The following is a 26160-nucleotide window of genomic DNA, read 5'->3' on the forward strand; positions in this document are numbered from 1 at the left end:
CACTCTATCCTCTCTACGGGCCTAAGACTACAGACGGTGACACGTAACACAGGATACACACACTGGGTAAAGTTTTGTGAGTCTTTTATTAGTAAACAACTGCCATTTCCCTTTAGATGACACATCATACAAATGTATGTACAACCTCCTTACGTCCGTAATGAAACAATATATAAAGTGAAATATGATAACGCCACTGCTGATGTTTTTTTTTTTTTTTTTTACTACAGATGGTATACACTGCAAGTATTGTGTGTTCACAAACCTGGCCTAAAATAAACTCACTTCTTCACGTGCAAGTTGATGGCACATGTTAACATGGTAAAAGATACATACAATGGACTCGTCAAATTCCCAGGACCAGCCCAAGACCAATGATTTTCTTTTTTTAAATGCAGAAAAACAATGTTTAAAGTCATCTAATGAGTGTCATTTGGCTTCCAACATTTTAAAGCAAAAATATCTTCGGTATTTTTAAAACATTAAATCACACAGCAAAAAGAAAAGGGATGTTGTAAGGCTATCGATGGAGGAGCTTCAATCTCATTTGGCACAAAGTTGTAGTTTTTTTTTTTTTTTTTACATTTCATTTTATTATTGCATTTAAAAAACAGCATCAGGCATCACAAAGGCTTAGTTAAAACTTGTCAGGGTTCATTCACGGACAAATCTCACACTGGTATTAATAGTGTTGCGTAATACAAGGGTTGGTTACTAATGCTGACCAATTATTCCCAAACGTAAAAGTGCTGTTTTCAAAGTGCTAAAATGTCTTTACTTAAAATAAAACCCATTGCTGTAAAACTACTTTGACCTTGGGTTGGATTTATTTAAAAACACACAAAATGAAATAAAGCTTTCCATCTATACTTTGCATTTATGCAAATATCGTCCAACCTGAACAAATCAGCTCAGATATACATATTGTGGACACACTCATTTAAATATCAGGCTTGATGTCATTGTGACTGATGTTTAAGAAGTGTAATCACAGATTTAGCAATTCATTCAGTTTTTAGGCAATGGGGTCTACCTTACATTTAGTACAAATGTATGAAGCCCTACTTGGTTACACAGCTCATTAATAACAGCTGCATTTAGGATGTTTAAAAGCCCATTGTTGTGCTAATAAAAGATATGTTAACAGTGTTTTAATTTAGAAATCAGATGCTGCTCAGGTCCAATCAGCCAACAATAAAACAAAGCAATAAATCAAAATATGCCAGCGTTTGAGCGATTTTGACCGAAATCTGTTCCACTGTATTCTATTCGATCCTGTGCCTTTAACCTGCTGCCAGTGATTCTATTCTAAGTTCAGTGATCTGAACTTTAAGTGAAAGGCTTGTCTCAGTTTTTATCGCAGGCCAAGTAATAAAACGCCACCAAATGTTTGAGCCTGGGCTACTTATGTGACAAATATTGTTTAAAAAAAAAAAAAAAAAAAAAAAAAAAAAAAAAGGTTTAATGAGCAAATACAGAACCTGGTATCACTGCAGAAAAACCCACCATTAAAACTGCAGCCACCCTCCCCCCCACCGCCCCGAAAAAAAAGGTAATTAAAAACAACAAAAACAAGATGGGAACAACGGCATATAACAATTGACATTTCAGGCAAAGGATTCAATTTTTAGTTGTTTTTTTTAAATAGCAAATATAAGTATTTTAAAGCAGTTCTAGTAAATTAATCAACTGTCTGTGTTTGTTTAAAGCACTGTCAGGGCAGAACAAAATAGTACTTTTTGTTCATTCTGAGGTTTTAGAAGCAATCAAAATATTCCTTTCAGCCACCAAAATAAATTTAAAGGGGACATATTTTGGACATATTATACCCAATTTTCCCCTTTTAAAACAGTTCACTGTGGTCTAAATGACATATCTGCTGTGCTGGGGTTTGGTCAAAACATAACATGAACTAAGCAACAGGGGAGGTAAATATGACCTCGTATAAACCAGCTCTTTCAGAGCGCTCCATTTTCCTCCTGCTCTCTTTTTTTTTTTATTTAACCTTTATTTATCCAGGAAAATTCCTTTTCAGGTTCAAAACCTCTTATTCAATGGAGACCTCTTCCTAGGGAGACAACACAGCGGTGCAGCCATATCAATATGAACGCGAGTCCGACCCTGAGGGAGAAGGCTCTCCCAAAGTAGCACGTCAACCAAGACTTCAGGGAGACGTTTTGGGCGTCAGAGACGAGCGGAGGGAAGGGCATTTTCTTTCCCGATTCAACTTGTGACGTAACTGAGACAATTTTAAACGGACCACTTTTCTCTGTAACACTTACACAGACCACAGACAAACGACTGGATGGGTTCATATTACCTCATTTGTGTTCAAAAACACTGCAATAGTGGATTTTTCAGAAGAATTCCCCTTTAAATTTAAAAAAAGGAAAAAAAAAATCTTCCTTTCAGTCAGTCTACGGACCAATTGAAAAAGACTTAGAAATCTGTCTTTTACAAGGAATGTATCAAAGGTTGTAACATTAGGACATGAGTGGATGAACCTTTGTGAAAAATGACAAAATCCTCCCTCAATGTAAATAAAGTGGACTCTGGCTTGCTTTTCATTTAATACACATGACATTGAGCATTAATAATTCCTGCTGTGAAGAGCCTGATGGAGAATTTGCCTTTTAACAGTCTTATCATCTTTGTATGAAATATTTAAAAATAGTGACCCAAACACACACACACACAATGAAAATGAATATGTGAAGGAAATAACTTAGGCATCAATAATAATTAGAGAAAAAAAAACAAAAACAATAATAAGCTTAATCAAAAGCAAGTCATTCATTGAACAATTAGACCAATAATAAAGAACTGAGAAATGTACAGGAAAATAACCTCTGAAAACACTCATGTATGATGATAATTCCAGGGCTATAATCCACAGGTAGGAAACGTTTCTTGTCTGTTGCTAATGGTTGACAGTTTATAAGTGTGATTGCGTGTGTGCGCACGTGTGAAGAGGGGGAAGCACTACATAAAAAAAAAAAGGCCAAGGAATGTTGTATGTTGTGATGTGAGCAAAGGTCCAGTCATACGTCAGTAGAGGGCGCTGTCCTCTGCATCAGCAGCACATTCTGCGAGACTCTGAGGCCTGACGTCCCAACTTAAAACCTCGACCTGGTGTTTCTGCAACTGCGTCTGCAACAGGTATGCGCTTACCTGCAAAGACGCACAGGTTTTAGTATTTTGAGTTGTTTCTCTATGGTGGTAAGAAATGATTATCATAAGTGTGCTGCATATGACTAGAAACATGTACACACAAATGCATACAACACACAAATATAAACAATGCATATTCACTTCATCAGATGAAAAGTTCTATGTAACATAATCAAAGCTCTTTTGAATTCTGATATTCCGTTTTATAACTGGTTTATTCTAAAGCTTCCAGTAAACTGGGACAAGGCCATTTCTTGAGCTCTTCAATCGTGACCCCGTTTTGATATCAAGAATTTCTGGTGATGCTAAAGACATTTTTTTTCTGAATTGGGTCGATGACGTGACACCTAAATATTCTGTTCAAATGCATTTCTTTTAGTTAAAAAAGGTTTAAATGCATAAAATTATACCATATATGTAGTGACTTAGTATACATGACTTAGTAAATTACTTCTGTAACTTATTCTGTTATTTAAAGTGTCAAAATATCATGTGGTGCAACTGTCTGACCATGACATAAATCATTAAAAGTACTCTAAATCTATTAAAATGTATTTTCTGCCCCATTTTATCTACGTTATAGTCCTAAAGTGTTTTTCTTTTTATTTCAATCATAATATTCAAGCAAACCTTGCCCATTTTATGAAATATAATGCGGTGAAATTATACGTCATTTGCAAAATACAAAGTAGCCAGGCTTAGTGACAAGCAGATTATTTTTGAAAGCACATTTTTATTATTATTATTAACTACATTTATATTGTGAAAAGTATATAATACAGTTGATTAAGATTGTTTGTTGTTTTAATTTGAAAAATAATAATTAAAATATTTCAAAAATCTATTTCTAATCAGTAATTCTTTTTATTTTTTTATCAATTACTAGACAGCTTAGGCAACCCCATTTAAACTCCAGGCGACCCCAAGGTTGAAAAACACTGATATAAGTGTTTCAATGGTGTTGATAAATGATGAATAACAGAAGTGTTGGCACGACCGAACCCAAACAGAAAAAACACCAACACATTAGGAAACATTTCTGATCGACATCGTCATTGAAAACCTGCAGTAAAGTGCACCGCATGCTAATGTGTTGCCTTTTGTTGCTTCATTTAACAAAGCAACGAAGTCGTTCACAGCGGAGAAGCCAAAAGCCAAATAAACACACTCACTTATCTCTATAAACACTTCGTTGATGTTAATGGCATTCTTGGCGCTGGTTTCTACAAAGATGGCATGGATGGAGTCGGCATAGTCTTTGGCATCCTTCTCTGGCACCTCCCTGTGAATAGTGAACACACAGATGCTGTGTTGCGATATGGTGTCTAATATCCTGCCTTAACAAAAAGCTCATACTTTGTCCCAAAGAATGGAAGGAATCATATCTATCATATCATTTTGTGATTATTATTGGTTTTGTTTTATTTTTGCGCTGTTACTCTTGTCTTTGTCTATATATTTATTGTTTGCACCAGTCTACCAAAACAAATTCTATATATTTGTGGCCATACCAGTCTGTCATTGTCAGATCTTGTTAGATCTCTGAAGCTTAGCAGGTCTGGGATGGGAGACCACTGAGAATTCCAGGTTCCACTGTGGGGGACAGTCGCTGTGGCATCTGTCATTGTGTCCTTAGGCAAGACACTTCACCCACATTGCCTAATATAAATATAGTGTGGGAGTGAGTGTTGGTGGTGGTCAGAGGGGCCGATGGCGCTCTATGGCAGCCTCGCTTCCGTCAGTCTGCCCCAGGGCAGCTGTGGCTACAATAGTAGCTTACCATCACCAAGTGTGAAGTGAAAGAATAATACCTAATTCTGTAAAGCACTTTGAGTGTCTATGGTAAGGCGCTATATAAAATCCAATGCTTTATTATTATTATATGGTGTAAACCAGGCTTTCGCAAATGCGGGTAAGTGTACCCCTAGGCGTACACAATGGCACGACAGGGAGTACTTGAGAGAGATAGTGGAAAATTAACAGACAAGAGCATTAAAAATATGGGGGTTTGTATTGTTTATCTTTAGTTAAAAATAACAATCATAATAATGATGGTGAAAATTATCTTGATTAAAACATAAACTGAACAGTCTTGGTCCCACACCTGGCAGGAGATGACAGGAAATGATAAAAAAATAAAATAAAATAGAAATAAATCTATTCAGGAGGCACTAAAAACTATTTCATTCCACTTATTTACAAAATGACATTCTTTTAAATGTCTTTTAAAAGCTGTTTTTTTTCCCCACAATATTCTGAGCAGAATGTTGTAGTCGGACAAAAGGGGGTAGAGAAATAAAAGAAAGGGGGGTACTTGAGTATAAAATGTTTGAGAACCACTGATGTAAACTATACTAAGCCATAAAACTGTTTCTGATTTAACATATTTGAAGCATTCCTTAAAGGGGACATATCATGCTAAATCCACTTTTATAGCCCTTAAATGCATTTTGTTGTATATTTAGAGTGCTTGGAAGTACAGAAAAAATCAAATTAGTCTCTTCAGGTGCTCCGTAGATATCTTTACATTCTGTTTTGCTCATATTTTTCACTCTGTTTCGATTATTCTATTCTCTATTACGTTTTTTGAACTATTACATCACAGTATTTGCAGCGGAACTGCCAAATTAGTACATCAACTCCAGGTCCAACACTTCGAGCAATCCGCCATTTTTATTTCTCGCTTTTATTTTGTAGTCCAAGCTCAAGGATGCCGAAGTTACGAGAGGATAAGTCAAAATGTTCAGTTGTTGGATGTAGTAACCCACACGCTTCATTACACCGTCTCCCAGCATCAGAACCTTTTCAAAGTGCCCGGTTGAGTTTTATTTTTCACAGAAATGTACCCACATATGTGGGTAAGGTCATTTTTGTGTGCGCGAAGCACTTCAAGGATGACTGCTTCTGCAACCTCCACCAGTATAAAGAAGGATTTGCTGAAAGACTTTGTCTGATTGAGGGTTCAATTCCTTCTATCTTTGGAGACGACGAACAGAGCGCTTCGGTAAGCTGTAAATAACGCTAAAAAGTGTGATGATAAGACGTCCCTGTCATTGTTTTGTTAGCATTAGCAGTTGCACCGTCTTCAGACTTCATATGTTAGCGCTGTGTGCTCGTTTTAGATCCTTGATGATATGGCCTACGTGGTTTAATTTAAGTCTAAAGTTTTCATTAGTCATTTCATTTTGCCATTTTTGTCTTTGAAAAGACTGTATTAAAATGCATTTCGTGACGTTAGCTTGGCGCTAGCGTTAGCTCGCTGCTTGTGTTAGCTCACTTGTTAGGGTTCTGCGGGTTCATCATCTTCATTTTCATCTCGCTCCGCTGGGTCTGACTCTGGCTCGAACATGTAAGGCTGGATGGACAAGTTTTCCGTTGTTGACATTGTGTAAATAACCTCTGAATAAAAAGTTTATGCACCGCTACATAGCCGTATCTCTTCTATCAAACTACAAAAATGGCCGAGCAGGGTGGAGTTGAACCGAGTGTCACCTGAAGAGGGGGCGGGGTATGGAGTGTCTCATTTGCATTTAAAGAGACCGCACCAAAACGAGTTGCTCTCAGAAGCACATCAGAAAAGGGGTAGAAAAGGGCCCTGTGGAGCTATAATGAGGAATTCAGACCCAAGCATCGCAGTTCCGCTTTATATAGACCACAACTGTATGATTTATATGTAAAAAGGAAGGATTTAAAACCATGATATGTCCCCTTTAAAAGAGAAATTTAGTAACAGTTCAATTAAACTAGCAGCTACAGTATAGTGTTTCGTAACAACCCCAACAATATTAACCAAGGTCTTAATCAGTGACACATGATCCAAACAAAAAAACATAGTCACCAACATTCCCCCCTAAACTGGTTATCATTATAACTCACAACCTTTTCCTAAATGTCTTAAATCTAACTTAGATGTATACATAAGAAAATATTATTACATCAGAATATAAAATTACTAACTATCTTAAACGGTTTGTAAGAAAAGCTGTCCCCTTTGAAGATACCTCAAACAGAGTAAAGAAAAACAGAACAAGGGCAATAACTCCGGAAAAAATAATTGCGCACTTCTCATTTTCGAACTCCATCAAGGTATTAGTTCCCTGAAGCCACACACCAAATGTGGTTATCCTATCCTAAACGATTTCTAAGAAAAGCTATCCCCTTTGAAGATACCTCGAACAGAGTAAAAAAAAATGGAAAAGGGGCAATAACTTCAGAAAACATAATTGCGCGATTCTCATTTTCGAACTCCATCAAGGTATTGATACCCTGAAGCCACACACTAAATTTGGATGTCGTATCTTAAACGGTTTCTGAGAAAAGCTGTCCCCTTTAACTTAGACGGACTCACGGACAGAGCTCAAACCTATATCCCTCGTCACACTTTGTGGCGGAGGATATTAAATCCAATACTATCTTACTCCAGCAGAAGGCATATCTGAACCCTTGGTGTACCAGGGTTTGAAATGGAACTGCAGCTCACATACCTGGCGTCTGAAATGTCACATTTGTTGCCGGCGATGGCGACCACGATGTTTGGAGGGCCGTGCTGTCTTAACTCTTTCACCCAGTTCTTCAGTGTTTGGAAGGAATCCTGGTGATGCAGGTTAACAGAAAACCAACAAGAACAGTGTTTCACCTGTAACAGCTCCACTCTACTCTCATTTCAAAATGAGAGTTTAAAAGCTTTGTGGAAATAAGGAGTGGGTTTTTAAATAGAATCAATCAATTAATTTGACTAGTGTAAAAAAAAATGAAATAACTGTTTGGCACTGTTGGCCAACAATAAACTATTGTGCTTTCAGCTGCTTCTGCAGTTCTTCCACCTTTTTTCACCTCAAAAAAATCAGGAATAAAAATAATGAGAATATATGGTAAAAAGAAATACAAAGCGATGAAAACATAATTTAAAGACAGAATGGAATTACCTCTTTAGTGATGTCATAAACAATGATAGCAGCTGCTGAGCCTCGGTAGTACATCGGTGCCAGAGCTCGAAACTGCAGAGAAATACAGAAAAGATTAATTTCAGACACACACACAAAAAAAATTAAACTGTCAGAGCAAAAAAAGGACAAAGATGGAACAGATGTAGCTAAATAAAATTTATCTCAGCCACCACAGTTTATATGATTTTAAAGTCAGATTCCAGTGAGGATGTTTACTCATTTTACAAAAATAAATTACCCATACAGTGTAATATCAACATGAAGTATTTTAATTGGGAAAGTTCATCCCAAAGTCTTTGTGAAGTATTTCTTGTTTCATTTCAATTCATGAAAAAAAAAAATTTGTCATTTAATGTCAACTGTCAATGTCAACTTTATTTATATAGCACATTTTAAAACAGCTACAACTGCCCAAAGTGCTGTACAGCAAACATTATAAAATACAATGTAAAAACAGTCACAAAATATACAGCATAAAACAATAATAATAAAATACATGGGATCTGCTCAACTTGTGTTGAAAGCCAAAGCAAAAAGATGGGTTTTCAACAAAATGGGTTTTAAATCAAAGAAGACTCGTGTTCATAACAGGCTGAGACTTTATCATAACTTTTAATGGATTAAAAACAACATGCATTTTATTGCACGTAAACAATATAAAAGGCAACAAATGTAACCTATTTCAGTGAAAAGTATGGCAAAAACTATCAGAGGGTTATTACATAGAAAGGGTCTATTCGTACGGTTGCTGTACGTACAACCCCCGGAGCTATTGGTATGATTACCGAAGTACACGTACGTAACGTCTTAGTGTTAGGGTTAGGTTTACAGTAAGGTTTAGTCTTCGTCACGTGACCCAAACTGGCCAATGAGGGGCGCTGCATACGGATTGAATGTTGGTATATTGACTACTGCCTATTAAATATACTGTATAACATGCTGTAGGAGCCATAAAATAGGTGGCTGCCGCTTGTGTTTACCTTTGTTGGGATTGCTTTATTGGTGCATGGGTTTGAAGTGTGGTGGCACATTGGAGTGGTGTGAGCCACGGGGCAAAACCCTTTGTTGACCACAACCTGATCGCATTAGAGCGCATCTGGATGCCCATCGTGCGTGCATCAGACGTGGAGTGGAGTCGGAGCTGCTGGAGCCCGCAGAGCAATGTGCTAAAATGTGTGGGCGTCATCAGTCACGCCCCTGGTGTTAGCCCACAGTGACAAGTTTTGGTATGTTTCATTTTGAAAAGGAACAGCCGCAACACATGAAAAGGAGAACTACTTTCTTTTTTAGCTCCTGCTGCCTTTAAGGCAACACAATGCGAGGGAATATGATGTTCCTTTTTTCAGATTAAAGTCACTGTCAAGTTGTCATTTATCACAAGTCAACACATTGTTTTGGATAAGATAACGTGACATGACATTGCATTTTATTTAATTTCTTAGCATCAGCATGCTACAATCCAACTGTGGACAATAGAGAGATTTATTCTACAAAGATTTGCTTCATGTTTTTTGGTCTTCTGTATTTATTATGCTGGATAACTGCTGGATAATCCAAAGAAAGAAAAACTACTTTTCAGTACACAGGGAGAACTGGCTTCACCAACAGGGCTGCTGTCAAAATAATGTCAACACTGTCATGATTTTACCCACCCATTCTGAATCAACCTCTGATCCAACAATAATATTTTCAAAAAGTATCAGAGCTCCAGTGAGCCCAAGATTATGTCAGAAATCTCTAACAGGGCAGTGGGAGTGCTCAAGTGGCCAAACCACTTGATTATTAGAAAATCCAGTAACAACATGAGACAAGCTTCATTTATTAACAATGCTGTGCATTTATATAATCAAGAGTCTTTACCTCGGCATCTACTTACTTTTATTCACTTATAACTTACAAATCAGGACTGCTAAAATGAATGCATTTAAACAGAAAATAGTCTTATATTTCTAAATAAATAAATAAATACAAATAAAACAATGTAAACATACATAAAACAGCTCCAGTACTTATATAGAAGTAAGAACAACACGGCTTGGTTCAATTTTCAAACTGTAAGTATGTGTTAATCACGATGCATGTTTAAACTAAAGCCTAAATGTGGTATTTATTCTGTTTTGTATGCACTTTGCTGTTACTGAGTACCATATTTTATTACAGAGAGAGCTTGTAAGGGTTACATACAAGCACAATGACGCATAAATCTGTCAACAATAATAAAATTTAATATCCTCTAAAAACTTTGACTTCTTTCATAAGGTCAAATGCAAAAAACAAAAGAAAGATATAATAATATAAAGATTTCCCTCTTTTATAGACCCTAATCTCCTAAATAAACCAGAATTACTCTAGTTTGTGCTAATGCAGGTTTAGGTTCACGTTTTCTATTTACTTGAATTAAAACTTTAATTGGAAAATCCCTACATTTAAAAGTATGTATTGCAAAGTGTTCCAGTATTGCTATCTAAATGAAAAGTGGAGAATAACCATTTATAACAATTTATTTACTGGTTATCTAAAGCAGGAGTTCTCAACCTTAAGGTCAGGACCCCATTCGGGGTAGCGAGATACTGGGGTGGGGTCGCCAGATGCCTTCAAGAAACTAAGAATATTTTCTCAATAATTTAAGCCCATTTTTGCTTATTTTTACCCTTTTTCTGCAACTACACCAAACCTGCAATATTTTAACCTATTTTCATCACTTTTTCTTGCCATATTTTTGCTCATTTTCCACTTTCAAGACATTTTCTGCACCTATAAACCATTTCCACCACTTTTCTCAGCTAACATTGAATATGTTGAACCATTATTGTTACTTTTAACTTCTTTTCACCTCATTTCATGCCATTTTTGCCAATTTAACCACATTCACAATTTGTCACGCCCATCTCTACCACTTTTAAGCCAATATTGACAATTTGAAGCCTTTTTACCACTCTTCTGTTTTTGGCCACTCTAATTTGCAACTCTTAACCAATTTCACCACCTTTCAGACCATTTTTAACCCAATTTATTTCTGATTAAAACATATACATCTTTAAGATGACTAAATATTATAGTGCAAATAATAATACACTTCCTGAATAACAGTGGATATTATTCAAATAAATAAATAAATGTGGTTATCACAGATTCATAGAACAATGAACCATAATTTTGCTAAATTCCTGGATGGGCCCCAAAAAGCTCCACCCTTTATTCCCCCTTATAGATGGCCCCATCTCCACATGACTGTTCTTCAATGTTCATGTCTGTGTTTAACCACCTTCAGGTACAGTGGGGGTCTACGATCTCTGACACCTTTATTTTGGGGGTTGCGAGTTGAAAAGATCGAGAACCACTGATCTAAAGCACCTGTTTTGGAAACATTCAACATTTTTCAAGCTCTAGGAAGTGTCCAACAAGACAATACAAATATATTTCATCTGTACACTGACGATATTTGCTTTGGGACAAATAAACAGTGTCTCCAAGAGAATTTTTACTTGGACCGAACAAGGCCCTTCAATTGATTTCACTTTTCTACACAGTGCGATGAAAAAGACTGTCCGTCTTGGAGTGATAGTGTTACCACAGAAAAGCACACATTCCACATAATTACAGTTGTTACTGGCCATGGATCCACCAGTGGTAATCTAGCTTTGGGTGTTTGGCAGCGTGAGACGTGCTGGGCTGCACCACCGCCGTTAGTCCTGTGTGGTCTATGTGCGCTTTAACCCAAACACCAATCAGATCATGGCCAAACTACAGGCCACACAGCGGCGACGTAGAAAACTACCACAGAGAAAAGGCTGGAATATATGAATTAATAAATGAAACCATGAGCAGAGTGCAGAACTAATGCCCTGTATGAGAGGATTAACCCTGTTCGTTTGGGGAAAAGGCCATGACCTAGTCTTGAAAGGTTTTTTTTCCTTCTATATGTCTCAGCTTACAATATGCTGGCTGGCTGCGTTCCTTTTTTACAACTCAGAGGATTGTGTTGGACAAAACCCAACGAACTCCACAAAAACAAGCCACAAGAGGCCCAAATATACCACAACAGCTTTGTCAAAGATAAACCTAAACACAGGCAGACAATACCAAACCACCAAAGAAATGTAGTTACAATTCCCATGGGAATAAGAAGCAACCGTCGTACTGAAATATAAGTCAGTAACTAAAATGAAATAAAGAAATTACAGGAATAACAAAAGTAGAAGGATCACAGTGACATGAGTGGACATTTAATCTCAGATAAAACACAAGAGTCGTGGACTTCTATCCTCTTGTCTTATCTTAAATGAGTTAGCCCTAATGTGCCATTGTGCAATGGGAAAGCTGGACAAAGGGCCAGGAGCATCCAATCTCAGTTCTTACTCAGGGAGAAGCTACACTGACACGACATCACTAAAGCTGGAAATAGTGTGTCAAATGGAGAAGCTTGTGCACGGAGAAAGCGGAAAAAACGACAACTAATGCAAAAGGAAAATACAGGATGTGGTATATGAGTCAAAGGAGAAAACACTTCCTTACCACTGCAGACAGCTGCAGTGGTAAGGAAGGGAGTCGCCTTCTTATGTACACACATACATACATACTGTATCTGTGTCATGCCTTGAATATCATCCGACGTTGAACAGAACAATTTATATGTCAACACACTAATGAATGACAAGGTACATTTGTATCAAAACAAACCAAACTGGTCCGAAAAGTGACCAATGTCTCGACATTTACTTTTGATCGGAAGAGAAAACAGAGATTATGCTGAGATATGAATATGGAAAGTGAGAAAATGGTTACATTTTGATATAGAACAGGTTTCTCACAAACCATTGCACAACCTGAAACTGCCAATAAATCTTCTAAAACAAACCAACACATTAATCGTTTGGGAGCAGAACTTCACCTATTGAAAGGTAATGAAAGGATGCCCCCTGTCAGAAGAAAAGACACACTGCAGATATTTCACTCTGACATAAGCAGGGTACACACATAAAGATAATATTTCCCTTTCTCAACCAAGTACTAGATTATTTCATGTCTAGGATTATTTCATAAGACTATCCTGTGGTCTGAAGTGTGTTATGAGTAACACCAGATTTCTACTGTATGCATAACTACTCCGTAACGTCTCCGCTGCATAACTAATCCGCGCTCCGTTGTCCTTCAATTTCCACCGCCTCATCTGTGATGCGTAACTGCTGCTGCAAGGGCTCAGGAGATCTCGCTAATTCACACATAAATACGCGATATATCGAGTTGTAGTCAATATAAAGAGAACCACAAAGCCTTCATTGTGTCCTTTGAGAGGAGTAGAAGGAAAACAACTCTGCTTTTGTTGAGATTATTATGATTCAACCATTGATTAGAGCAATATTTATATGTGAAATACTGCTGTGGAGGGTGCCAGACTGATGGAGTGAGTCGTTACGCAGCTGTGACGGACCACATACACGTGTGGTGGAAATTGACACATTGACTAGATCAGCTCCATTGATGTTACACAGCAGGTTTGCAGCATTTACTCATCCAGTAGAAATTGGGGGTACACGTGTCCCGATAATTGGCTTTGAAATGGATCAGGGCCGGCAATGTTAAATATTAAACTTGGTCAATATTTACAACAAAAGGTTTGAATTAAATTTCGAGATATAAATCACAATGTTACATTTGACATATATTTGCCTATACTGTGTATTAAGAGAAAGTTTATTACATAATTATATGTATTGTGTGTATTGATTGATGTATTTTACATAGTCATTATGTATATTGCTGTTTCTGTGGATGTCTCTGATGGAGGAAATCAACACCTTGTATTGCTCAATTGTACACTTTGCTATATACTGCTACATTCATTGCAAGAACAGTTTATGTATGTAAACCTGGACAGGGTTTTTGTTTTTTGTTTCTTGTTTGTATCAATGTATTTTTCTCATTTTGTAAGGAATTGATTTTTGTGTCATTTTGAGTTTCTCTGCCCATCACAAGGGAAATGAGGATGTGGGGAAGAAAAAGGAGGGAGAAAACGTGTGATGTATGCAAACAAATGCAATCTAACACTTGAATAAAAAATAGATCCCAAAAAAAATGTATTTACGACAAAAAATACTCGATTGTGGGGAAAGCCGACGACTCCAAACTCATGAACCTGTGATTTGTGAGGTGGAAACTCGGAACTCAGCATTTCCGGGTGAAAAATTCCGATCTTCCAGTTTATTTGAGTTCAGCAGCAGCACGTCGAATTATCTCTAACATGGCTGACCGCTATAATATTGAATTTTTTTCCTAACTTTACAGAGTGGGAGCTCCAACTTCAGGTGGCGTTCCAAGTCACTTTTTCCAAGTAGGAGGTTGAAAAATGTGCTTGAAATGCAGTAAGAGATTACATTATTAAATCTTGTTTTTTCAGACGAGATTTCTGGCTTGGAGGAAGATGGGTGGTGGTGGGACAGAATGGTTTGGTTTGTAGTGCCTGATTTGTTTTATCTCCATGTATGGAGTTCATAAAAAAAAAAAAAAATCTCTTCAGATTTACAGAAATGAGTGTATCCTACTTTAGGGAACAGAGCAAACAAGCCTTTCACTTCCTGTGCGAGTGGGCATAACAACTACTGTATATGAGGAGAGATTTCATTATGAACATATTTCAAAGCAGCGTTAGTGGACGTGTTACTGACCCGCTCCTGTCCTGCTGTGTCCCAGATCAGGAATTTGTGAAGTTCGTTTTGGTGTTGGACTGTTTTTGTCATAAACGATGCCCTGGAGAAAAGAACAAATGTTAACACCCACAAACAGTGTTGGCTCATCATTACTGACTCATCCTTGAAAATAATCTCCATATTCTATGTTGGGAACATTCTTAAAGTTATTTTAAAGTGATAAAGCCATACTTGAAAAATCCCAAACACCCCAACATGAAAAGATGAAACATAAAAACTTTACTAATAATTCTGTGTTTGTTACAGTTTTGTTTCCTTGATCGCTACGATAAACTGACACATTTTTGCCCCGTGTGACAGAAAGCCCTGTGGAGAGAATGCAGAAACTTACCCAATAGTTGGATTTATATTTGGGTCAAAGCTGTCCTCCACAAATCTCCAAACGATACTTGACTTTCCAACACCTGTATCCTGTGGAGGCAAAATAAAGATGATACTTGCTCAACACTCCTGGAAACAATGTAGAAACGTTCATTTAGGAAACATTTTGAAAAAGGTTTGGGCTTACACTGCCTGAGAGGAAAGCAGTGAGTTTCACTGACCAATAATATTCGTCATAGTTTTTGTCAACAACACATACCGGTATTCACCCAACAGAAAGTGAATTAACCAAAAAATTGTATTGACATTTAAATGTCATCTTTATCGAGACGTTAGACATGGGAGCGTATTGGTTGGTAAATAATTATTTAATGGATTTAGTTAAAGGAAACAAGACCAAATCAAATCATTTTAAAGGGATCCTCCACTGTTACACATTTGTCCTAAAATGTTCCAATAGTACTTATTAGAAAATATCTTCCACAGAAGCAAAGGCTGTGTTCGAAATGGCACACTCTGTACTACACACTACAGCCATAATCTAGTTATTGTCTTTTAAAAATATGGATTTACAGCCAGTTAAAGTCTAGTATCTTTGGTCAAAATTTGGTCAAAATCTGTTAAACACTTTGACGTAATCCTGCAAAGAGACAAATAAAAATAAAACTGCTTGGCGGAGGTGATAATGTAAAGCAAATCCAAATGTCCCTTACCTATAAATTAACATGAGCATTATTGAAGGCATCCTCTGCCAAGTAGTGCTTGTCCCAGACAAGATTCCTAGACTCCTGCTCCATACTGCTTTTAAAGGTGCAGTCTGCAACTGTTATAAAAGTGACTTTTTGTCATATTTGTTAAAGCTGTGACTATGTAAGGACAGCTTTACATTAAACTAGTAGTTTGTGTAAAAAAAAAAAAAAAAAAAGACTCATTGAGTCCCCCCTGCTGCTCCAACAGCCTTTGGCAGATTGCCAGAATGCACCGCGACCGAGCAAAAAGAACCAATCAGAGCCAGGATTGTGTTTGATGGACTGTCTGACAGCTGTTGCTCACAGGCCCCGCCCCTTTCCCGGGCTGGAGCGCCGTCTTTTTTACAGTGTGTGGTCTGGAGGAGTAGAAGATGGAGTTGATTTGTAATTGTTACACTAGAACTCTGTAGTACATGTGTTGTTCATGTGCGCGCAGCAGCCTCCGTGTGGGCTGCTGTAAGTGACACTGTGTTGTTGCTGCTGTTGCTGAGGTGTGTGCACATTGAGAGAGAGAAGCGCTGCAGTAATATGCTTTTAACAGAGCATGTTATATTACTGTGATGTTGCTGTTGGACTAACATTAGCTTGTTAGCTCCTCTGAGGGAGGGACTTTGGAAAGTTTGGAGGCAGAGCAAGAGAGCAGCGGGGAGGAAGGGGGAGAGAGGGATCTGAGAGTGCGCGGACTGCACCTTTAATGTTGAAAGTGGCTATCCATAGGTAGCCGTATCAATATACCGACATTCTATACATACGTAGCGCCCCTCATTGACCAGTTTAGGTGACATGATAAGTCATGTGATTAAGACGCTACATACTTGTACTTCTGTTCGCTATTAATTTATAAATTCCTAAACTACGTTACGGACATGCTACATATTTATGAATTGTTGTGATATTCATAGTAGTGATAAATCAATACATCGGCCGGCCGATATTATTGGCTGATTTTTGCATTTTTTACTTGTATCGGCATCGGCCGATGCGGGCTGCTGTGTTCGCCGATCCACATTATTTACAGAGAGTAGAAATATTTTTTTACTTGTTCTTGTTCTACATCCCATTTTTAATATTTGTTGAATAATTTTTTTACTTGTTGTCATTCTACCTCACCTATGTTAATTTTAATAAATGCTCCGTTTTTAAAAATTGAGATTCGTACCATTTGTAATCATCATTGTGTCATTTTTATGATGTAAACTGATTGAGCAAAAGTAGTATCGGCTCCAAATATCAGCTCAAGAAAATCGGCAGTCCGTATCGTTATCGGCTAAGGCTGATAGGGAAAAAAAAATCGGCATCTGCCCTAAAAAAATCCATATCGGTCTATCCCTAATTCATACATAGTGCTAACCCTAACCGTAACCTTCTGAAATGGATTTGAATTTCTTTCCACTGTGAATTCATATGTGTATGGCTTGTTCAGCCATTTTTTTCATCTTCTGATTCGAATGTATGGAAAGGTCACATGACTTCCGGTAACACTATAAGCCACGTACGAATAGCACCAGGGGTTGTCCGTACGGATAGCCACTTTGTTTAATGTTGAAAGTGTCTATTTGTACAGTTGCCGTAAGTACAATCCCTGGTGCTATTGGTACGGTTACTGAAGTACACGTACGTAGCGTTTTAGGGTTAGGTTAAGGTTTAGTTTTAGTCACGCAACCTAAACTGACCTATCACGTGACCTAAATTGGCCCAATAGGGGCGCTACGTACGGATAGAATGTCCATATATTGATACAGCAACGTACGGATAGCCTCTGCATTTAGTGTCTCGGTTCCAGATACTACAGCACACTTTCAGAAGGCTAGTGGGTATCTGGTCAGTGTTTTTATTTTCCTGCAAACCAACACATTAGGTGTGTGACCATAGTGGTAGATGACTGTTTAGTCACTGGTGATCGATGACATGTATAAAGTATTAATTTGACTGAGCCGGTCCTGTGTGTTGGTCGGACAACAGTTCAGTAAATATAGTTTACACAGAGCAGAGTGGGACTCACTCACCCCCAGCAGACACACTTTTAACTCCCTCAGCGCCATGTTGACGTCCTGTCTGGTTCCAAACGGGTCGGTGCTGTTGGTCACTGACAGCCTTTATCCTACACACTTTTTAAGGTGCTCTTTGTAAACAAACAGCTTTACTCCATCTTGGTCCGCGGAGGACTTAAAACACAGCACAAACTATGGACATTTAAGACTTCAGCAGACGCTGCTGTTGGTCATAACGTGAAGACCGTCAACAGCTAGGCTAACCATTATTAGGGAAGCAGCTGAGCGTCCATCTTGGATTACAGTGTGTCACGTGACCAGGTCTAGTCAAAGCAAAGACTGAAGTAAACCAAAATAAATCCATACCTGACCTAAGATAAACCTCATAAGAAATAGTGCACAAACTCTTTTTGAACCTTAAAATAACTTATTTGGACTAGTTTAAATTATGGTAAATTATTCAAGAATTTAAGATAGTTTTTGTTGTTTTAAAATACAAACCAAATGTATTCATAAATTCATATGTACATAACAAATTTCTTCTTGAATCCATTAAATCAAGCATCACCATCTAACCCATATGTTTCAAACTACCCTGGGACCCACATTTTTCCAAAATCATTAAATCACGACGCACTTTTTTTTTCTTTTTTTTTAATTTGGTAGAATTCAACCAATTAAATTTATTTTTTCAAAAATAGATGTTAATATATATATATATATATATATATATATATATATATATATATATATATATATATATATATATATATATATATATATATAATTCCTTGCAACATGCATTTTACAGCATGCTTGTCAAAAGAAAAGGTTCTTTCAAAATAAAAGACAAGTTCAACATGAGAGACATTAAGTATTTGTTCATTTTTGACCAGCTGTCCACGACCCACCCAGTACAGGTCTGCGACCCACTTTTGGGTCCCGACCCACCAGCTGAGAATCACTGCTTTAGAGCATCCAATTGGGAATGCCGGAGAAAGTAAAAATGACATAGAAAACGTGAATCACTGTGTTCATTTACCACAATTTCAATTGTAGATATCTATGGCTTATATCACATTCATTATTTTTAATTTCAAATTATTGACATGTCTCTCAATTTTTTATAAAATCCTGGAATCCTCAACATATTCCCCCCAAACTTCCCAAATTAAACACAAACTGGTCACAAACTCAATGAAATATAATATCTGTTACTTATTGCTTGAATAATAATGGTGCCTCACATCACCTTTATTATTAATATGTCATTTATACATTTATACATTATAGTGGTATTTGGCCCCTGAACTAAAATGACTTTGACACTCCTGATCAAGCCAACGTCCAGTTTCGGTCCGCCATCCACTGATTTGAACCCCCTTTAGGTCCCTTCATTTTGCTCTTAACTCTCCAAGGATGGTAAGTACATATACAAAAAAATAATAATAAACATTTTAGGGTATTTTCTGGGTTAGGGTTAGGGCTAAAATAAAAGGGTTAGCGGGGTAGCTAAAAATTACAGAAGCTTATTGCATTCACTTGAATAAAGAAAAGTTTCTGTTTTTATGAGAAAATTTAAGTTTTTGTGAGTAAAGTTTCTGTTTTTACAAGTAAAATTTCTGTTTTTACAAGTAAAATAAATCCTGTTTTTATGAGTACAGTTTCTGTTTTTACAAGTAATCTAAATCCTGTTTTTATGAGTAAAGATTCCATTTTTATGAGTAAAGTTTCTGTTTTTTTATGAGTAAAATAAATTCTGTTTTTATGAGTAAAGTTTCTGTTTTTACGAGTAAAATAAATCCTGTTTTTATAAGTAAGTTTCTGTTTTTATGAGTAAAGTTTCTGTTTTTACGAGTAAAATAAATCCTGTTTTCACGAGTAAAATAAATTCTGTTTTTATGAGTAAAATAAATCCTGTTTTCACGAGTAAAATAAATCCTGTTTTTACAAGTAAAATAAATTCTGTTTTTATGAGTAAAATAAATCCTGTTTTCACGAGTAAAATAAATCCTGTTTTTACGAGTAAAATAAATCCTGTTTTTACGAGTAAAATAAATCCTGTTTTCACAAGTAAAATAAATCCTGTTTTTATAAGTAAGTTTCTGTTTTTATAAGTAAGTTTCTGTTTTTTATAAGTAAGTTTCTGTTTTTACAAGTAAAGTTTCTGTTTTTATAAGTAAGTTTCTGTTTTTTATAAGTAAGTTTCTGTTTTTACAAGTAAAGTTTCTGTTTTTATAAGTAAGTTTCTGTTTTTTATAAGTAAGAATGTTTTTACAAGTAAAGTTTCTGTTTTTATAAGTAAGAATGTTTTTACAAGTAAAGTTTCTGTTTTTATAAGTAAGTTTCTGCTTTTTATAAGTAAGTTAATGTTTTTACAAGTAAAGTTTCTGTTTTTATAAGTAAGTTTCTGTTTTTTATAAGTAAGTTTCTGTTTTTACAAGTAGTCTAAATCCTGTTTTTATTAGTAAAGATTCTGTTTTTACAAGTAAAGTTTCTGTTTTAACGAGTAAAATAAATCCTGTTTTTATGAGTAAAGGTTCCGTTTTTACGAGTAAAATAAATCCTGTTTTTATGAGTAAAGGTTCTGTTTTTACAAGTAGAATAAATCCTGTTTTTATGAGTAAAGGTTCCGTTTTTACGAGTAAAATAAATCCTGTTTTTATGAGTAAAGGTTCTGTTTTTATAAGTAGAATAAATCCTGTTTTTATGAGTAAAGGTTCCGTTTTTACGAGTAAAATAAATCCTGTTTTTATGAGTAAAGGTTCTGTTTTTACGAGTAAAATAAATCCTGTTTTTATGAGTAAAGGTTCTGTTTTTACGAGTAAAATAAATCCTGTTTTTATGAGTAAAATAAATCCTGTTTTTATGAGTAAAGGTTCTGTTTTTACGAGTAAAATAAATCCTGTTTTTATGAGTAAAGGTTCTGTTTTTACGAGTAAATTAATGCCTATTTTAAACGAGTAATACAGGTTTAATAACTTGTGTTTAGAAAAAAATCAACTTCGGTTTTCCTACCGGACACATTAGGAAGGTGCACACTCTGCCATGGCGACATGCCTTAACGACGCTGACGCTGAAAGGGAAGAAACCGATCCTGGAGCCGCTCCTTTCGGTAACTTTATAAACTACTACACCTTCAACCCTCCAGAGAACCGGCTGGGTCTGATACCCGCCTCCCTGCTCCAGGAGCTCGGGTTCAGATCTGAAGAACCCACGTTGATCCTGGACGTGGGCTGTAACTCTGGGGTTAGTACAGTTCATATCAAATAATAAACCTGGTTGTTCTGGACATACGTTCTGGTGTGATTACATTGGTTATAATGTATAATAATCTGTTTTCCTAAGTGTGTAGTATTTTTTGGACTTTTGCTCTGAATATAAATAATGAAATAAACAAATTCACTTTTAAAGATACTTTGATGTTGTTTAGCAGGTGTAACACTGTAATGTATCAAAATTGTAAATTAAATAAATACATTTCTGTATTCAATATTGGTCATATAATCTATTTTATTTCATTAAAAAAAAAAAAAAAAAAACAATATGCCACTATTTTATTCTATCCTATTAAATCAGAGGTTGAACCTTTTTTCGGGTCGTGACCCCATTTTGATATCACAAATCATTTTGAGAGTTTAAGTATAGAAAACAGCTGTTTTATATTTATTGTGTTTGATGTGTTCATTTTAAAAAGAATCGTTTTTTTTTTTTTAATATAAAAAAATATATAATTTTAAGCAGTTTTTTTTACTCTATTTTAATTCCAGGTGACCCCACATTGGGTCTCGACCCCAAGGTTGAAAAACACTGAATTAAGTTAATCAATATTTCACATTTTAGTTTCTAATCTGATCATATTCTTTTCATTTTTTTACATGAATAAAAAAGGATTATCGCCTTTGCCCAGAGGGCTTCATGTTTCCACTGGTTTTTATATGTTTTTAACTGATTATCACACTGATACTTTATTGATTTTTTCATGAAACAAAAGTAGATTTTAATATAGTAGATATTAAATATAAAAATGATGACAAATTGTGAAATATTGGTGTAATCTCACTGTTTTTTGTGTGTTTTTATTCTAACGTTGTACAACAGGAGCTGAGTGTGGCCCTCTACAATCACCTGGTACCAGGGGACCAAAGGAGGAGAATCCACCTCTTGGGCTTTGACCTGGATGAAGTCCTTATTGAGCGCGCTCAGCAGAACAATCCTCTGCAGAGCCACATCACCTTCATCCCTCTGGACATCACCAACAACACTGAGCAGCTACAGGACTACCTTCACCTCCACGGCTCCTCCCACTTCCACCTGACTCTGTGCTTGGCCGTGACCATGTGGGTCCATCTGAACCACGGGGACTCGGGTCTGCTGCAGCTGCTCACCAGCCTGGCGTCCATCAGCCACTTCCTCCTGCTTGAGGCTCAGCCCTGGAAGTGCTACCGATCTGCAGCTCGGCGCCTCAGGAAGCTCGGCCGCACTGACTTTGATCATTTTAAGACGTTGGAGATCAAAGGGGACATAGCGGGACATGCTAAGGAGCATCTGGAGGGACACTGTGGGATGGAGCTCACGCACAGCTTTGGAAACACGACGTGGGATCGAAAGCTACTGCTGTTTAAAAAGAGATAAAGTGTAACCGCGATGTTGTTTTTTTTCAACATGTTGGAAGATAATCTACAAGAAAACAAAGTGGTGATCTGAGGCTCGCTGATGATTTGTTTGTTCCATCATGTGATGACAAAAGGAGCATTTCTGTTTTTTTGGTGCTTATTAAAGATACTAATGATCTAAACATGGAGTGAAACACTGATACATTCATTATCCATCACATAGAGCTGGGCAATATATAGCGATTCAAAATATATCGAGTTTTCTGTTTTAGCGATATAAAATGACAATATCGCCTTTTTTAAACTTGTTTTATTTACACAATCACACAGTACAAGTCATACAAGTATTTAATCATATTTATAGAGTACAGTCAAACAGTGTCCTTTACAATTTGTTCATATTTCTGAGACATATATATATATATATATATAGATTATTTTCTATTAATACACTTGTTTCAGTCGTCGCTGTTTTTGCTACTTCAGAACAGCATGACAAGCACAGTTACATTAATTTCTGAGTGCGTATCCCAGACCTTCCCCTAAACAAGATAGACTACAGAACTCACTCACACGTGCTGTCCCTTAGAGGAGAAAAGGCCAAAAATGTAATATATTGTGCAGCTGTTTTTTGATTATAAATGTGCCTCTGTGACGTTTTTTTTTTTTTTATCAGCAAATTTTACCCAGAAGTGTCTTTGTGTTTAGACTTTATTTAGTTAAAAATATCGAGATTGATATCGTAAATCGCCATTTCCAGAAAAAATATTGAGATATAATATATATATATATATATTGATCTGTGTCAGTGGTTCCCAAACTTTTTGTGCCCATGGTACACCAAAGGACAAGTAAAAATCAGAAGGCACACCTATGGTGCAAAATAGCCTCATTAAATATTTATTAACAAAATATTTAAAAAAAAAAAAAAAAAAAATGTATATAAAGTTTGCCCCTGTATTATGAAATGAGTGCATACAAAGTAGTAAATAAAAAAATAAATATATATTTTTGTGTAGCTGTATATTGCACAAAATCCCACAGCACACCCGGACTTGCCTCACGGTACACCAGTGTGCCGCGGCACCCAACTCTACTATCACAACATTTAAAGTACATCTAAAGTGCCATTTTCTTCTAAACACATTAAATAGGTCATAAATGTATTCCTTAAACATGTAAAAATCCATTCAACCATTTAGAATGTAATTGTGGAGCTAGGATTCACAAACTCATAACACACATTTATTTCTGCTTTACACAGACTTTAAAAATATTAGGGTCATTCCTCAATGTCATTTCAACACATTTTCAGGACATCCCACGCACCTCAGTTTCAACATTTTAGTTTTTTTTTTTTTTTTTATGTTACTAGTGAAAAACTAATAAACAATAAATGATCATAAGATACAGAGGCTAGCTACAATGACCTCATGTAAAGGACTTTCTATATCTGTGAGTTGTGAAATATCCCAAAGCTGGGGTCCAAAATAAAAAATGAAGAAGTTGCATAAAGAAAAATTGTTTTATATCCCAAGAAAGAGTCATCTTTATACTATACAATACCACAGAAATTAGATTTTTTTTCCTAACATTCCCACATTCAGTTACAGGCCTAGGAAAATATTTTTTTAAAAAAGCAAACATGTTCCAGCCCCAAACCCAGACAAACTTTTTTCCAAATTAGAGTGGCTGTTATATCCACCTGATAGGATGTATAGCAGATATTTTTGTATAGCTCTATTACTATACCAAATGTTCAGTTTCCTAGAGTTCCTGAGATATTGGAAGATGAAAAATAAGGATGCACAAAAACTGCATGAAAATACCCACCTCACTAAATTACCCATACCTAAAAAAAAAGTATTCATCCAGTCAAACTAAAAAATCAAAAAAAAAAAATTTACACCAAAGTGCATGGGCCATTTCTTATTGATTCATGCACCAATACTTATTACCTTAGTAGAGATCCTTTACCCACGTTTCAACATCGGTATCACACTCATTCTGGTTCAGGGCCACATTCAGACCTAAATAATCTTAATATTTGTGGTCCAGAAAGTAGTGAAATTTAACACAATTGTGCCCGAGTTGTCAATTCACAAGATATAACAGAACACATCAAATCTGCTCAAGATGATTCAGTTACAAATATCTGGAACTGAAATACTGTATATGGGGATTTACTACAAATAGAAGTTTTTTCTCTATTCCTTACTTTTACAAAATCATCCTGTGTATTTGGCTTATTTTTAATTAAGTAAACGTTTCCCATCACTGAATCTGTGTTAAAACAAACAAAAAGTTTAACATTATTATTATATTTTCCCCTCAAACATCTTTTTTTTTTTTTCGATACCAATATTGTTGAAAATCCTTACTGAACGTTTTGCTTTTTCCTAGTATTATTGTTCTGGGAAATTGTTCCCAACATGTTATCTTTGCATCTTAACTTCACTATTGTGAGATGACCTTCTTGTTAAAAAAACAAAACAGTTAAAGAGCTCATTGAGCTAATCTTTGTTTTCTGGACCAGGTGCTCAAACTTCACATGATCCTGTTTTTCTATTTCATTTTTACACTCCACGCATCTTGTTCAGGGTTGTTTGAGATTTTCTCATTTTTATATCTGATATAAAGGCACGATACAGCTTAAACCTGGGGGTGTCAAACTCATTTTAGTTCCGGGGCCAAACACAGACCATTTTGATTTAAAGTGGGCTGCAGATTTTAGGTAGAAAAAAGGAGCAATTTCAATATTAATGTGACCTTGTTTTCACTTTCATGTATAAATGACATATTAATGACAAAGTATGTGGGGCACCAATATTATTCAAGCAATAAGTGCCAAATTTTGTGACCAATTTGTTTTTTGGGGGGAATAATTTGAGAATTCCAGGATTTAAAAAAAAAAAATGAAGAGATATTTCAACAATTTGAAACTAAAAATAATCGCTATTATGTGATAAAAGCCATATGAGATATCTACAACTGAAACAGTGGAAAATGTACACAATGATTCATGTTTTCTGTCATTTTTACTTTACTTGCTCTAAAGCAGGGGTTCTCAACTGCTTTCACCCTGGCACCCACATTTTCCCACGGTCATTAAATCGCGACCCACTTTTTTTTTTCAGGATTCTACCAAACAAAATTAGCTGTTAAACATAGCTGTTGAAAATACTTACATAATCTTTTTTTTTTAAACAAATCTATATATTTTCCTATGCAACATGCATTCCACAGCATGCCTTTCAAAATAAAAGTTTATTTAAAAGACAAGTCCAGCGTGAGAGACCTTAAGGATTTATTTATGTTTGACCAGCTGTCCGTGACCCACCAGTTGAGAACCACTGCTCTCAGGGGCTGGTTTTTCCCCCTGGGCTTTAAAGTTTGACACATATGCCTTAACAGTTCACTAGTGCATTACAAAATACACCTCAAAGTTCCAATTAGAGACACAAGTGACATGCTTGGATTAAAAAATGTTAAAAAGTAGTTAATTTTGCTACTATAGTCACAGAATCAACGTGTATTCAAAAATCTATAAAAAAGTGTCAAGACATTGTCGCCTGAAACTGTAAGAAAACATATTACGATGTCATTTTGGCTGTTCAAGCATGGGGCATTTAAAGTATACATTCAACAGTAAAGGCTTC

At 36.1% G+C, this 26160-nt stretch overlaps 2 protein-coding genes across 2 annotated transcripts; one reads left to right on the top strand and one right to left on the bottom strand.

Moving 5' to 3' along the window:
- Positions 1 to 1544: 1544 nt before the first annotated feature.
- rab22a (RAB22A, member RAS oncogene family) lies at positions 1545 to 18190 on the bottom strand. The gene is made up of 7 exons (XM_028445756.1): positions 17901 to 18190; positions 15156 to 15235; positions 14783 to 14864; positions 8097 to 8168; positions 7656 to 7762; positions 4344 to 4453; positions 1545 to 3171 (listed from the first exon to the last, which is right to left on the bottom strand). The coding sequence occupies exons 1-7, from the start codon at positions 17934 to 17936 to the stop codon at positions 3074 to 3076; spliced, it is 585 nt and encodes a 194-aa protein (XP_028301557.1). The 5' UTR covers positions 17937 to 18190; the 3' UTR covers positions 1545 to 3073.
- Positions 18191 to 20930: 2740 nt separating this feature from the next.
- Positions 20931 to 22713, top strand: bcdin3d (BCDIN3 domain containing). The gene is made up of 2 exons (XM_028447563.1): positions 20931 to 21134; positions 21987 to 22713. Exons 1-2 carry the CDS (start codon positions 20934 to 20936, stop codon positions 22518 to 22520), a joined length of 735 nt encoding a protein of 244 aa, XP_028303364.1. The 5' UTR covers positions 20931 to 20933; the 3' UTR covers positions 22521 to 22713.
- Positions 22714 to 26160: the final 3447 nt, after the last annotated feature.

This window comes from Gouania willdenowi, chromosome 5 (assembly GCF_900634775.1).
Source record: "Gouania willdenowi chromosome 5, fGouWil2.1, whole genome shotgun sequence".
In the NCBI taxonomy this organism is placed as follows: Eukaryota; Metazoa; Chordata; class Actinopteri; order Blenniiformes; family Gobiesocidae; genus Gouania; species Gouania willdenowi.